Below are 14,357 nucleotides of genomic sequence, written 5' to 3'. Positions count from 1 at the left end.
TGAAAATCGAGATCAAAAAGTCTGACTCAGTTTGTTTAAAGCTGTAATGACGCGCCAATTTGAAAACAAACTTTTTACAAGCTTGAAATGCAATCTTCTTTTTTGAGCAAAGTTCAAACAACCCGAACTCAAATGTTTCTGCAACAACATTCCAAAACGTCACCATAGAATTAAACACAATGTAAGCATCCGGCAATTGCAGTTGCATAGAGATCTCTGTGCAGTCAGATTTTTTTAATAAATCCCATCATAAGTTGTGATAATTACTTTGGTGGTTTGAGATAGATGACACAGCGTTCAACACGTCATTATTCTTCTGTTTAACTACATTGTTCAGATGGCTTTGAGTGGCGTGAAACGTTATTTCAAATCAATGCGTTCAATCCCAAGGTAGATTGACTCAGACCACGCCAATGACGTCTTTGCTATTCATTATGGACCATGCAGAAGACATAGACATGCGGAAAACTCATACAAGCAATTTTTTGATATTGAAAGTGCTGAAGTGAAGAAAACGTTTACCTAATTTGTCGATGGTTTCTCGTTGATTGAACTGTTGAACTGAGCCCTCGTGCTTTGATTTTGCACCTGACGCATATGGCACCATGATGTCATTCAATAATCAATTTGTTGGATACCAACTTCACACAGTATTTCAATTTCATGCTCAGTTGCCACATTTTAGATAGTCTTTCTGTTACATGATGAAATGTTAGTTGACAAATTGTTTTTGATAATTTTCTAGAGTTTCAGCATCAAAACATACATGTAAATACAACGTACCAAGCAAACGGTATCTTTTAATTATGTTATCAAAGTTGAGCTGTTCAACAAACACGACATCTTGATAAAAATGCAGAATTTGTTGATTACATCACTGTTTGGAAATGTATAAATCAACAAAAATAAGGTAAAAACGTAAGTTGAAATATTGCGTGGTACCTGGACTGGTTTAGTGGTCAAAATGATTTTGTAATTGTTCTTTCCAAATGCAGTTTGGAACATATTGTCTACGCAGGGACCCAGAAAGCAAACTAGTCCATCTGTACGTTGATTCAACATTTTAAAAAAGAACTGATTTGCTGGCCGGGGACTGGCCTGCGTCTACGGCTACACGAATTTTCCTTACGTAAATACGCCAATTCAAACGCGTAGTATGCAAACACTGCCCTTCCTCAATCGAGAGATTTTTTATTTAACTGTGAATTCTTTAAATAGCTTGCTATCATCTGTTCTATATCGCGTTTGTTGTCCAAGTTTTATTGCCTTGTTTAGTGGCGAGTATGTTGACCATTTCCTTCAACCGCGCTACTGTTCTTTTTTGAATGAGTAGAAAATACGTTCAAAAACCTTCAATTTGCGCGGAGGTTTGCTGCAGGATGCCAAGAGTCAGACGGGCTTTTCCACCGGCAAAGCAATTGGCGAGGAAATTCATCTTCTTCATCTCAACACTCAGTAATGTGAGAATGAATCTGTTTTCCCCAAAGCAATATTGAAGCAAACTACCCTCGCAGAATCGGCCACCCGGCGTAAACAAAATCAACTTTATCAGACGACCTTCACTACTCTTCGTTGTTGAAACTATTGCTAGATTGGCTTGAATTAATGTGCCTCACAATCAAACATTGGACAATCTTACGATGTAGGGTTTTTTAGGATGTACAGCGCGATATTATTTGTAGCAACAACAATTTAGTTGTTTTTTCGTAGCAGCATAAAATTGTAAACGTATTTGAAACAATGACCTACCCTCAAATTGACATTTTTAACAAGTGATTTTTTGGTTGCTTGCTTGCCTCTCGCAAGATAATTGTAACAAGTGACAGCTTCATCAAATGGGAGTGCCAGCGTCACTTCAAGTGGATAATTGTAGCAAGTGCTGTTGACAAGTCACTGCGTTTTTGTACTCAAATGAATGTAGCCAAAGTTTAGTAGTTTAGAATGTGCACATTTGAGAGTCACCTTCGAAGCTAAATGTCACGAAACATAAAAATTGCATCAGCGATACAGAAGAAGTAAGCTTAATGACCGTAACGACTTTCACTGGGCCTTTGTTTTACACTGTTCGTAAAGTGAAACCGTATAAAAAAATAATGGATTCTGTTATTAGCCTGCTGTACTTCGAAAGAGTGTATCAGTAAATACTACATACATAAATACATTTACATGGCGTTGTAATCGTTGCTTACATCTCGCTGTCAAATGTTTAGTTTCAAACTGCAACAAATTTTGTGTCATTTTGCACTCGAAACAGAAGCGATCTAGCTAGGCCTACATGTAACTCTTGAAATGCAGAAAGTAAGCTACAATGAAGGATAGGCCTTGAGTTCGTAGCGTTGCGCTAAGATTTGTGATATATTAAGTCTTCGAAGTGTTTAAGACAAAGATATTTAGAAAAGAAACTGAAAATTTGTTTTTCCGTGATTTCAAATTCAATTTTTAATGACAAAAGCCTATCAAGTCCAGTTATTTAAGCTACAAGTGTTGGGAATTCTGTGCATCAGTAATGTCTTGCAGCAGAAAGATCGTAAGCAAAATCGATGTTTCTGCCTCATGTTTTAATCTACTACTTTTTCGTCCATTATTACTGAAAGCAACATATGCTTAACGCAGCATATTCACACGTTGGAAAGCTGTCACTATTTAGGTCATGCGAGTTTGTGCAAAACGCATATTACTTAAATAAAAGAGTTGTTTTGGATACATACGATCAGTGACTTCAATGCTTTCCTATTTCAAACACACTTTTTGTGCAAAACTAGAATGCAGCCAAATGCTGTAGCTGCCTTTTATGAACAGATTAGTGGTAGTCATAATGCATTTCTACTCTGATTAACTGCCATCACTAGGTTTGAGTCCTTTCAAAATTTATGTGCCAATAGTTTATTTTACCCCATGTTTTATTTTTTAGGACAGAGCTGTCATCCGACAACGTCTAGTACTTCATCGCATATCTCAATCAGCAAGAAACATAGATCCTTTTTATTCTGAAGAAGCAGTTAAAAGAAGGTTTAGAAGACAAGTGCCTGATTTTCCGTCTGATGACGAAGATTTTGACGGAAGTGGAGAGTCTTTTCCAGATGCAAGAATTGATGTGGGAGTTACACAGAGTCCTCTTGTCCCTGAACCCCCATCTACTTCACCAACAGATTGGGGTATGTGTTCATTTTTAGACTACAAGTATTACGGGTCTGCTACTATTCGGTGAGTCCGATTCGGTGAGTTCCTAACCTCTAACCCCTAACCCTAACCCTAAACCCCTAACCCTAAAACGGCAATGATAATTAGGCTACGGTACCCGATAATTTAAAAAAAAAATTGAAAAAATCCCCCGTTAAGGGATCGGACTCACCGAATCGGACTCACCGAATCGAACTCACCGAAACGGGCCATTCCGAGTATTACAACCCCAATCGTAAAAGTTTCTTTTTCAAATCGTTTCAACGCTGGCAGACGTTAAAACGATATAAAAGTATTTTGCTAGCTGGATCATTCTAATGTTGCTTTGTTGCTTCTTGAGCATTGAATGACTGATAACATACTGCGCTGTTAAGCCAAACTGTGAAATATCCTGAGTATTTCACGAATGAGGAGTCAAATTTAACTCATGAACTTTAGTGTTGTGTGCTGTAACAACAACAGTGCTTACCCTGAGTCGCTGTGTGGGTGGCGATATTACAAATTTTTGGTCTGAAGTTGCACCTTGAAAATGTGGACTATCAGATCACATCGCCAATATACAGTGTGACTGTGTGATGTGAAATTTTCATGAGTACTTTACACTGTTATTTTAACGTGACGATAAGTTGCATTTAGTTGGAAAAGTGGACCTTACCGATCTATTCAATATCCTTTCATTGTTTGCGTTAGTGTTTAGTTCTCGAAAGAAAAGCCTTTCGTAAAGAATCACACAAATATGGCTTTGAAGTTTATATACGTATATAAATTGTTTCCAAAGACGCTGATGCGAAAAACTTCACAGCTAAACTACAATATGTTTTGATGTTTTTGCGCCCAGGTGTGTGAACTCAGAGATTTTTATTAAACCAAGCACCAACATATATCTTCCTGGCTGTGTTGAATGTTGCTACATAAAATGAACACATAAAACTGTCACGGACTATTAAACTAATTATGTTATTCGTGAATTTATCAACTGAACTTTATCACATTGTTTTACAAAGATACAATTTTGCTTCTGCATGCATTCTATATCTCTTCATAAGCAGCAAATAGGCAATGATTGCCAATCTGTTTCAAAGCAGACGACGCAGACACCAGCCGAGAAAAGCTGGCGTGTTTACATTTTTTCAACATCTAGCGACGTTGAAGCGATGTGAAGAAGGAATATTTTCTGTCGTAGTTGTGCGGTTTTGCAGCTGATGTGTTGATTGAAGTCCTTGAACCGTCTGCATAGTAGACAACGTTTATTGGTTCAGTATATTGGAGACAGAGGTCTAGAACCAAGTCATGGCTAGAACAAATTTAACCAAAAGTGGACGAGCTCTGTAAAATGTACCTTGACCCGAACGAAGACTGTGCATGCGCTTGCTGTTCTATTAATCCATCACTACCGTGCAAAACTGGTATGGTTGTACTGATAGCAGCTTAAACAAAAATTTTGAAATTTTTTCTAAATTCATCCCAATGACAAATGCTGTCGTTTCATGATCATAGAACATATGTATTGACTTATCATTTGTGTTTTGCTTTTTTTAATTACTCTGACACCTAATAATTAAATAATTACTTAAGCAAACATAAAATTTAATGCTTGAGAGTGTGATCATCAAAAAGAAGTACTGCTTTTCGGCAGTCGAGACATGTTTTCGGAAAAGTCTTGATGGCCAGTATGGAAGATTTCCTCTCTTCTTCTCAAAAAGAACTACTTTGTATTTTCGAATAACGTTTTGTAATGGCATGATTTAGTATGGAAATTTATCGCCAGACGTGGAAGCGATGTAATAGACATTTTGTCAAGCTAATCTTTTCACACCAGATAGACATAACAATAAACTAAGCCTACAGCTATGAAAACACTAAGCGTAAGTTCACGATTGGGTACCATTCTGTTATATTTTGACTTTCACTAAGCTAAGATTTGTGGAAGAAGTTATACTAGATATAGAAATCATAAGCTATGCTGCAACGGTAATCGGTAAAAATCCGCCTTGATAAATATTACCCTGGTCAATGTCTTGCTAAAAAAATTATTGGATGGATATTTACCGACATTCTGCTGCAACAAACTGCAGCACCTTTATATAGCAAAGTATTGAAAAACATCTAATGCGTTTGATTGGTAAGCAATGAAATACACCCCATTGCTTCAAACATATATATTTTTCATTGATGACATGGATGTAAAAAGTTCATGACATTTTGTTTTGCAGTGTTGTTTATCAAACCGAGGTCTAAGGTTATCTTGAGATTGATGTGAACAAAACACACCACTATTTCCCGTAGTGATGTTGAAGCTATTACTCGTGTGCCGTGGCTTTAACGCTATTGCTTGCACAGTGAGTTTTGTTCTGTATCACTCAAAGAGATATCCCGCCCACATTGTCTACTGACTAGTTTTTGTGTCCGTTTTTCGTCTCGATATGTCGAAAATGATGTGCTTTGTTGTTTGGGCACTTGGCAGCGAAATGGTACAGACAACTCAGACGAGACATACCGTAAACGTAGTAATACTTCATGAATGAGCAATTACTGCTTACAACAGCTCTTTTCAACTTTAGTTAAGACGTAACGTTTTATACGGGATTCGGATCTGTCAACAGCTGTGTTGCCAAATTTTTCTGTGAAAAGCTAATCTTCTAAGGACCATCTTTGCTGCCATGTGGTTTTGTCGTTTTTCTGCAAACGATTACGCTCTTAGATTACGTCGTCTACATGTGCACTGACGTTAGAGTGACGCACAAAAAATACCATGCTGCTGCCACCGTTTGAGGAATTATTTGGCTGTGAAAATTTGCCCGCAGTTTGCGGGCCTCAAACGCTAATCACATTATTTGTAGTTGAAATAGACTTTACTGTACCTGGTGTTTGCACTATGTGGTTTGGTGATGGCTCCACTAGCAAACGATATTCTACCACTTATAACCGAACGACTGCATGAAAGATGCCGCACAAATTAATTGAACAATAAAAGGTTTGATGAAAAAAAAAAAAAAGGTTTGATTTTATAGTACGTAAAGAAAAACAATCGCTTCAATCCAGAGCAACCAAATCAAAACAAGTATAATTTTTAAAGGCATGGGAACAGGACGCAAGACCAGTTTAATTTCCGCATCATCTCCCTCCGTACAATTTTACGGGAGGTTTTAGCGTCGGTTCACCAAAGAAATATATTATGTACAGATCGTTTCGTAAAGTGGTTGATCATCTACTGTTTACCGAGATGAAGAGTTTCATGTTCTTTTCAACAACTGGAGTGATTAATGCACAATTGTAGACTGCAAACTCTTCACCAGGCAGACCTGCGTATTTGCAATTAACTACGTCTTGCGTATGCGTGACCTTTGTGGTAGCTAAAGTTAGTTGATATGGAAGCTGCATCATGTGACGTGATAGACGTTCAGTCGGGTGATTAGTCATTTGTTGATTATCACTGTTACCTAATGCACTTCGGTTTCCTTCGCATATAATAAAAGTACATAGGCTAAACATATTGCTTTTCACTACAATGATGCTAATTGATCTACTGTATCTTGCAAGTATTTGCAGGATAGGTGAAAAGATCAAGATAGATGTTGTTGTCTAGTGCCGACAATTGTTGTCACCATTCTAGCTTCAAAATCAGTTATTGACAATGAAATTAAAGTCTCCCAATCCCCGAGACAGTTTCAATTTCATCACATCACACCTATGACATAGATTGGATGCTTTGGAAAGTGATAACGCTGGTTCGAACCTTATCGTGTCTATAGTTTTTCTATAATTCATAAAAGGGGTTGTAGCCGTTATGCTTACATGAAATCTGGTCATGTGACTCGGCTTCTATTCAGTAGTTGTCCTTGTTTGTCGAACAATTGGATACATAGTATCAGCCACCGCTTTTACATCTGCGCAGCTGCACGTCTAACTTGTAATTTTGTTACTTTGGCGAGTGATAACGAAGTAACAAGTGGATTTTGGCGTCCTTCGTGGTCGACTGACAATTATATCTGAAATGCTTCCATTTCTTCTTTTTCTAGTCCGTCCAAAACGACAATCGTTTTATGTTGCAAACCGCCTTTAGTTCCACAAAATAAATAATAATTTGTTGTAAAAACAGCACTATGAAAACCCCACCTCCCCAGCCCACTAAGCGAAAAAGAACAATCATGAAGGAAATGCAATTACTGGTGTATTGCCACTACTTCGAAAACTTTAAAAGATGCATTGCCGATCTTAAGAACAACTAATTTTATATCATTCAAGACCTACATGCTTGACTACGTTAGGTTGTAATCATCGTATTTTTTAATTTCAGTTTGGTACAGAACAAAGATAAACTTTTTGGATTCCATTGAGTATTACGAAGACTTAGCGGATTACAACACTGATGCCTTTGCAGACTTATCCAATGAAATAATGGTTGATGTGAGTTTAGATTTTTTTTTCGAGTAGGCTTTATTAATTGTTGTGTCCCAACTAGCAACGTTTTTACATTGATTAAACATCTGCAGATATTGAAGCAATGCAAAAACGGGATTTTTTTTCTGGCTGGTAAGTGAGATGTTGTAGTACACAAAGGTCTCAGTGGTGTTTTAATGCTGATTTACTCATAAAATATTGCTGGAGAAAAATGACCGCAATGCTCAAGCGCCCATCTTGTCCATTTAGAATTTAGATACTGACATCATTGCAATGCACACTGCACAGGTTTTTCATAGAAAAATTACGCTTCTAAGTTCGAGCCAGCCACAATCCTTTTTTAACAAAGTTCTTTTTTTCTTCGTGTAAAAATCTCAAATTTATTCAAAACATTATTTCTCAAAAGTGTTTCTCCCGTGGCGGCTTTTCCAGACAATGATTTTGTGAGTAGCGTTTCCGCAATTGGCACTTATTTATGACACTTGATATGTTACGCTTTGCAGGTTGAAGCGTACTTGCAAACACAGTTGGATGGTTATCACGAAGCTACTCCCCTAATGTTCAGGTAGCGTGTGCTAGAAATTAAATTTTATCAAAGTACCACAATTTAAAAAAAAAACTTTGCACATACGACGAGTTTAACTTCTGTAAAGTTGCTTATTTTGCAACAATTACAAATCTTGTGCATCGAAGCTTCGTCGCTAAAATTAGCGAACGTATATGCTCGCTGTGCTGACGAGTGCTCTGCCGATAACCAAGTACTGGACTCTTGTTCATGCCCCACTTTCAATCCGATTATTGAATTACAAAATCTGCTTACTGTAACATCTTTGCTTGATTGGTTTGCAAGCAATACGTGACGCTGACATTTGTGGTATTTAACTCAAGAGGAAACGTTTGCAATTTCTACGATAAGTGTTTGACCAATCTTATCTTGATTTATCTGTGTTGTGGTTACATATCTGTATGATTTACGTTTTCGTATTTATGTTGCAAGCGGTAGAAAGGAATGCATTTGTAGTTAATGCTCATAGATTTGAACAGCATTACATTAAGATTTAGAACCAATTGCAGAGTTTTGACAAGTGGCCTTTTTCTATGGAATCACTTTTCGTGTTGTCAAAATTTGATCCGTAATGCGATATTAAGTTTATTAAATCACTTGCTTCACGTTTTGTGTACTTCAAAGTGGAATATAAGTTTAATCTTTTATTTGATGAAAAACAGCCAAGACAAGTGATACTTCGTTGAAGGACATTGAATGTGTCTGGTAAGTTTGATAAGCCGATCAGCAATGTTGGCAGTTTTCCCATCAAAACTGCACCTGTGTGAGATGTTGCAATGATCGGAGTGCAACTGTAGCACATGCTTGAACAACAAACCAATTTTGTTATGTTTTTGCACCAATCAGCAAGCTGGAAGATGACGTGATGGTTTTGATTGACGTGGGATTGTGTATGTCGCATTCTGTCAACGACGTTACAGATGCGCTGACGTCATTGGTTACTGGAGGTCATATTGGTCGGTTTCGGGTCAGTGACGACGGATTTTCCATTCGCCAGATTGGCATCGACACGGAAAGACAGGAGTGCTGTAAGTTCGACTGTTTGAAACATTGTTTATGGAGATATATACTCCCATCTTTGTTTTGATATAACGACTGATTTCGCATTTCGTGCAGCATAGATTAGCTTCTCAGCAGACCACACCTGGCCAAACGACTAAAATTCAGGAAATGAAATGTAATTTTCTGTTTTTAGCACCTGGTCCTACGTTGCCGCCCATAGGCGTTCCACCACCCACTGAAAGTGAATCTCCTTCCTCAGACACTACAACAGTGCTTTCCCCACCTGGTCTCGATGATCTTGGGTTTGTTCTACCTGTACTCTTGTTGTGTCTCGCGTCTTGTTTCCTGCCTTAGCCATTTTTGCTGTATATCTGGCTGGCGTAATTCTTCGTAGTAGGTTACGATAATTTCGTCAAGTTTAACAATGCCTTCAGACAGCATAATCCGTCATTTTTTCACTGATTCAACGTCTGCAGACGTTCAATCAACGTAAAATGACGTATTTTTCTGTCTGGGCGGTTACCATTCTTATGACGTTCAGGTTTGGTTCAAGCACACCGACACCTCGATATCCACCACGCCCAACCCAGGTCCCAGCTTGTCGCTTTGATCAAGCCACGTGCAAGAACCGACAATGCATCGACAGAAGTTACGTGTGCGACGGCACTGTGGACTGCCTGGATGGTAGCGACGAGCCGGATTCTTGCGCAGGTACTCACATGGATATATTTACAAGATTGTTTTCTATGAAATACAAACCAAATCATTCAATCTGTAATAACACTTGGGATTGTTTTTGACAAAATCAAACTTGAGATTGCTTTACTTAAACGGTTTAGTTTAACTCGGAATGTTGCAAGCCCATTTTTACTATGTCAAGCCTAAGAAAATTTGTCATGGTTTTGCACATGTACTTGTAGTTGTATCAGATGGTGTTTAGTGTTTGCTATTCATTCACACGCAAGCGATAAATTATAATAGAGAACAGAACTTAGCTCGTGTCACATGAAAAACAGAAAGTTCTACCTTTGTCTACTGTATTTTGGTTTGTTTTTCTCGAATCTAACCGTTGCGAACTTTGATTTCGAAATGATGTAGTTTTTTTATGTTTCCAAATAACTTTATTGCTGTATAACAAACCCTTGAAGAATTGCAATGTACGAAGAAATTTGCATGGTACCACCTAACCAAGGGAAGTCATTAGTGTAGAAGTTCTCACACGCAGAACGCAATTTACTCATAACGTGCAATTCGCTTATTTCTGATTTGTTTGAAACAGTTTCTGCAAACCAGTGCGACCCCACAGAATTCTTGTGTGTTGGAACCGGAGTTTGCGCCCAGAAAATCTGGCGTTGTGATGGTGATGATGATTGTGGAAACGGATATGACGAGTCGAATTGCCGTGAGTTTTTCGATAACTTTCACCCTGACGAACAATCTTTTTTTTTAAAGTGTGTTCCTGTATAAGGGTTTCGTTACATCGCTGGCTACCTAAACCACATAAAGTAGCCTAAATGCCGACGAGCTCTGCCTACTGCAACAACCTTTACCTTCAACCACGAGTGCTTTTCTATTGTTTGATCTATATAGGCTTAACTACAGAAGCGACAAAAACAGTAACAGCTTCATTCCATTGCTGTTGTAGCCCGATTGGAGAAGGATAACATTATTCATCCGTTTTCAAGCCGGTTTCGAATTCACCGGCGATGTGTAAATAATAATTACTGGGCAAGTCATTAATCACAGTAAAACCAAGCCGACACCAATATGACTTATTGCTTTGCGAGCAGTCACTAAGAGCAATAAGCCTTTGATTAACAGCAAGCCTGTCAAGTTATTTGTGTAAATTTGTCTTTTGCTTTTATGTCTTGATTACAATCAGTTGAAATCTAATTGACTCTATTCTTTGGTTTGGTTTTATCATAAAACCGTTTCGCATTTCCAGAAAGATCTTTGTCAATAATCAAGCAGCCAATACGCAGATACTTTTTACGTTGATTCAACGACTGCAGTCGTTGCTGGCTTGGAATAATAGCTTATCAGTCACTAAACGCAGCTAAACTCGTTCGCTCTCAACTTTGCAACTGTCTATTGATATAATTTGCTTTCTGATCCGTGCAATAATGGCTTCCTGCAAAATGGGCCAAGTTTTCATTCGGTTTTCTCCTGCAGCAACGGCATCTCCGGAGTCAAGGTGTGAAGCTATACAGTTTGAATGTCGCAACCAGGTTTGCATACCGAGCAGCTACCAATGCGATGGTGAGAATGATTGCAACGACGGCAGTGACGAAGAAGATTGTAGTGAGTTGATCATTTTTTTTATCTGCTGTTTCAAAACGTGAGACAACATCTTTCAAATGCTTGGCATCTTCATTTAAGCTACTGGGGCAGAAGGTCATTATAGCTTCTTATGCGTTGTAGGTTTCTTATGAATACATGACATTACACGTGTCTGTTATGATTACTCTTAACTTGTAGCTCACTCTAAAATTGCGAAGTTCTCAAGTTTGTCTTCAAACTTAAAGCATCGTTTTTCCTGACTTTGACATGTCATTTGCTACTCCATATGAAAGTATTTTTACTTTTCCAGGTGCTCCGATTGTGATCACTCCCCCACAACACCTAGTGAATGCCGTGGAAGGAGAAACAGTCACCCTGGAATGTGAGGCCGTCGGTGTTCCAAGCCCCATCATATCATGGAGGGTAAACTGGGCAAATGTTCCACCACCTCCACGAGTTACCATGACAACAAAAGATGGGAAAGGGACATTAACGATACGGTAAGCAAACTAATGTTAGGTATGACAGCTGTGAGTCAAAACAAAGCAAATATTTTTGTAAACAAAACAAACTACCTCTTCTTTTAGTAAAATCAAACCATCTGACCAAGGAGCGTACACTTGTGAGGCCATGAATCCAAATGGGTCTATATTGGGCACTCCGGATGCTGTTGTCACTGTGGAGGAAAATCCCAAGCCTACTGTTGAGCCTACGTTTCCTGTAGAACCAGTAGCACCTACTGGGGGTGAGTCCTCACATTACTAGTGGAACAAGTGTTATCGTGTTTCATATATCTTACGTTTGGTTAGTTAGTATGTTATGTTAGTATATTTAGAAACGTTATGTTAGTATGTTTAGAAAAACATTTGTTGATTTCAAGTGATATACTGTATATATTTTTGCATAGATAGCATGGTAATTAACTGTTGTTTGTTCTAGGTGATGCTGGTTTTTGTCCCCCCGGGGAATTCAACACATCGCCAGACTACCCAGACGAATGCAAGCCATGCTACTGTTTTGGAGTCACTGACCAATGCTCATCCAGTAAACTTCAATTTTCTAAGGTACTGTAGTTAGTTTTGTTTGAGCAAGTTGTGCTTGTAAAGTTTGTACAGATTCTTGCAAGTTCATTCACATGTTTTTAAGATCTAGTTGAACATAAAAGAATTGTTTTACTACCATTGTCTCTTTGATTAGCTTCTTTTTCTAAGCTACTTGTAATAACATTTTAATGGCTCATACATTATGTGGTAATTTTACAGGTGGGAATAGAATTCACCGAACCTGATGACAAGCAAGGAGTAACATTGCAACCTGAAGATGTGGATGGGGATCCTGAAAGATCGAAACCGATCACCGAAAACCAAATTGATGTCAATCCACCTGCTCGGGAACTACAGCTTATTGATTTATCCAAAAGATTTTTAGCTGCGGCACATTACTGGAGCTTGCCAGCGCAGTTTTTGGGAGCGAAGGTTGGGACATTGTTAAAAAGTTGTGTTTTCAAAGCGTTACGTAGAAATTACGTGTAAAGTGCAGTTCAGCTCTTTTGACATGACAGCAACCTGTTGTTAGTAACTTGGCACCGGTTACGTGGAACGCACTGCTTGAGGTACCGAGACCCTTAAGACTTATTTGGTGAATTTTAATGGACAAGACATACATTGTTAAGTTCATAGGTTCAAATCTTCGAAACAAGATTTTCCTGTGTTTGTATAATTTGCTACGCAATCTCGTGGCAGCTACGATTGCTCACGTGTATTGTAGATAGATGCCACCAAATGCAGCGTATTTTTCTTTTTTTTTAACAGATAAACAGCTACGGTGGCACTTTGACGTTTTCCTTCAGTTACAACACTTCGTATCATATCCCGAGTACCCCGACAAATCACAGTGACGTCATTCTCGAGGGAAACGGAAAAAAGTTACATTACAAAAGTCAAGAACCTCACCCGGAGGCGGCGATCAAGCACAAGACTGAAGTTGTTCTTGAAGAAGTTGGTTTCCTTGTTAAATGTCTGAGTGTGCATTATTAATTTTTACATTTAATCAACGTAAATTATCTAGTCTACTCTTTTAGTAAAATTGATGCTTGCTGCATTGATTCAAAGTCTGCAGACGCTGATTCAATGTAAAAAGCACCAATTTAGCCAGCTGGGTTTGCCGAGGTAACAACATGTTGTCCCGAACATCCTTCAACATTTATCTTATTAGCATCGGTCTTGTGGACAACGAGTTCAAGTTATGTTTGTACAGTTGATAGAGATCTTGTTTGATTCTCAGCACTGCAGCGAAAAATCGAATTTCTTTCTTTGGCGCAGGAACAATTCAAAACTGCCGACGGCAAGCCCGTGTCTAGAGAGGAAATGTTGAACGTGTTAGGAAAGCTAGACCGAATCCTATTGAGAACTGTCTATGATAAATCTATGCTCAGCACAGGGTATGATATCATCATAGATTTTTTACTGTTGATTCATGATTGTTTGTGGTTGTCTTGTTGTGCTGAGTGTCCATGCAAATCTCGAGTCTGCCACTGTTTTAGAACGACCATGAGTCTACTTTGCCCTTTGAGGGTTCCCTCAAATAGATTTGATGCTGTTCTAATCTATATGTTTGTAAACGTTGCTCCAACCATGAATAGACTACCCAACTTAGCCTGACCTGCACGACAAATTAACATCGATAAAAGCTGAAAACAGAATTTGTTTTTGTTTGCAAAGTTTCAATTTTAGAAATAGAGTGCAGGCCTGAATGGTGGACTAGGTCGATTTTTTATGAAGTATCATCAACAGCTAGCAAAATTCGTTATTTTTACATGATTTTACAATGTAAAAATGACAATTTTTTTTGACTGGACATCAATGCTGTATGCAATGCGGAACACGTTCAAGTCAGAAAGAAATACGTCTGATTTAACGTCTGAAGACGT

At 38.3% G+C, this 14,357-nt stretch overlaps 1 protein-coding gene across 1 annotated transcript in view; it reads left to right on the top strand.

Moving 5' to 3' along the window:
- The first annotated feature begins 2,506 nt into the window (after window positions 1-2,506).
- Window positions 2,507-14,357, top strand: part of LOC145766151 (basement membrane-specific heparan sulfate proteoglycan core protein-like) — a 42,208-nt gene continuing 30,357 nt past the window's right edge. The window contains exons 1-15 of the mRNA XM_082577809.1: window positions 2,507-2,527; window positions 2,912-3,155; window positions 7,478-7,587; window positions 8,085-8,146; window positions 8,993-9,174; window positions 9,342-9,450; window positions 9,690-9,859; window positions 10,428-10,550; window positions 11,321-11,449; window positions 11,739-11,928; window positions 12,016-12,173; window positions 12,368-12,492; window positions 12,691-12,903; window positions 13,240-13,425; window positions 13,750-13,868. Coding sequence (XP_082433935.1) covers window positions 2,507-2,527; window positions 2,912-3,155; window positions 7,478-7,587; window positions 8,085-8,146; window positions 8,993-9,174; window positions 9,342-9,450; window positions 9,690-9,859; window positions 10,428-10,550; window positions 11,321-11,449; window positions 11,739-11,928; window positions 12,016-12,173; window positions 12,368-12,492; window positions 12,691-12,903; window positions 13,240-13,425; window positions 13,750-13,868 — 2,141 coding nt within the window. The remainder of the gene's footprint in view (window positions 2,528-2,911; window positions 3,156-7,477; window positions 7,588-8,084; window positions 8,147-8,992; window positions 9,175-9,341; window positions 9,451-9,689; window positions 9,860-10,427; window positions 10,551-11,320; window positions 11,450-11,738; window positions 11,929-12,015; window positions 12,174-12,367; window positions 12,493-12,690; window positions 12,904-13,239; window positions 13,426-13,749; window positions 13,869-14,357) is intronic.

This window comes from Aplidium turbinatum, chromosome 1 (genome assembly GCF_918807975.1).
Source record: "Aplidium turbinatum chromosome 1, kaAplTurb1.1, whole genome shotgun sequence".
Classification (NCBI taxonomy): Eukaryota; Metazoa; Chordata; class Ascidiacea; order Aplousobranchia; family Polyclinidae; genus Aplidium; species Aplidium turbinatum.
This window is presented reverse-complemented; position numbering and strand designations above follow the sequence as displayed.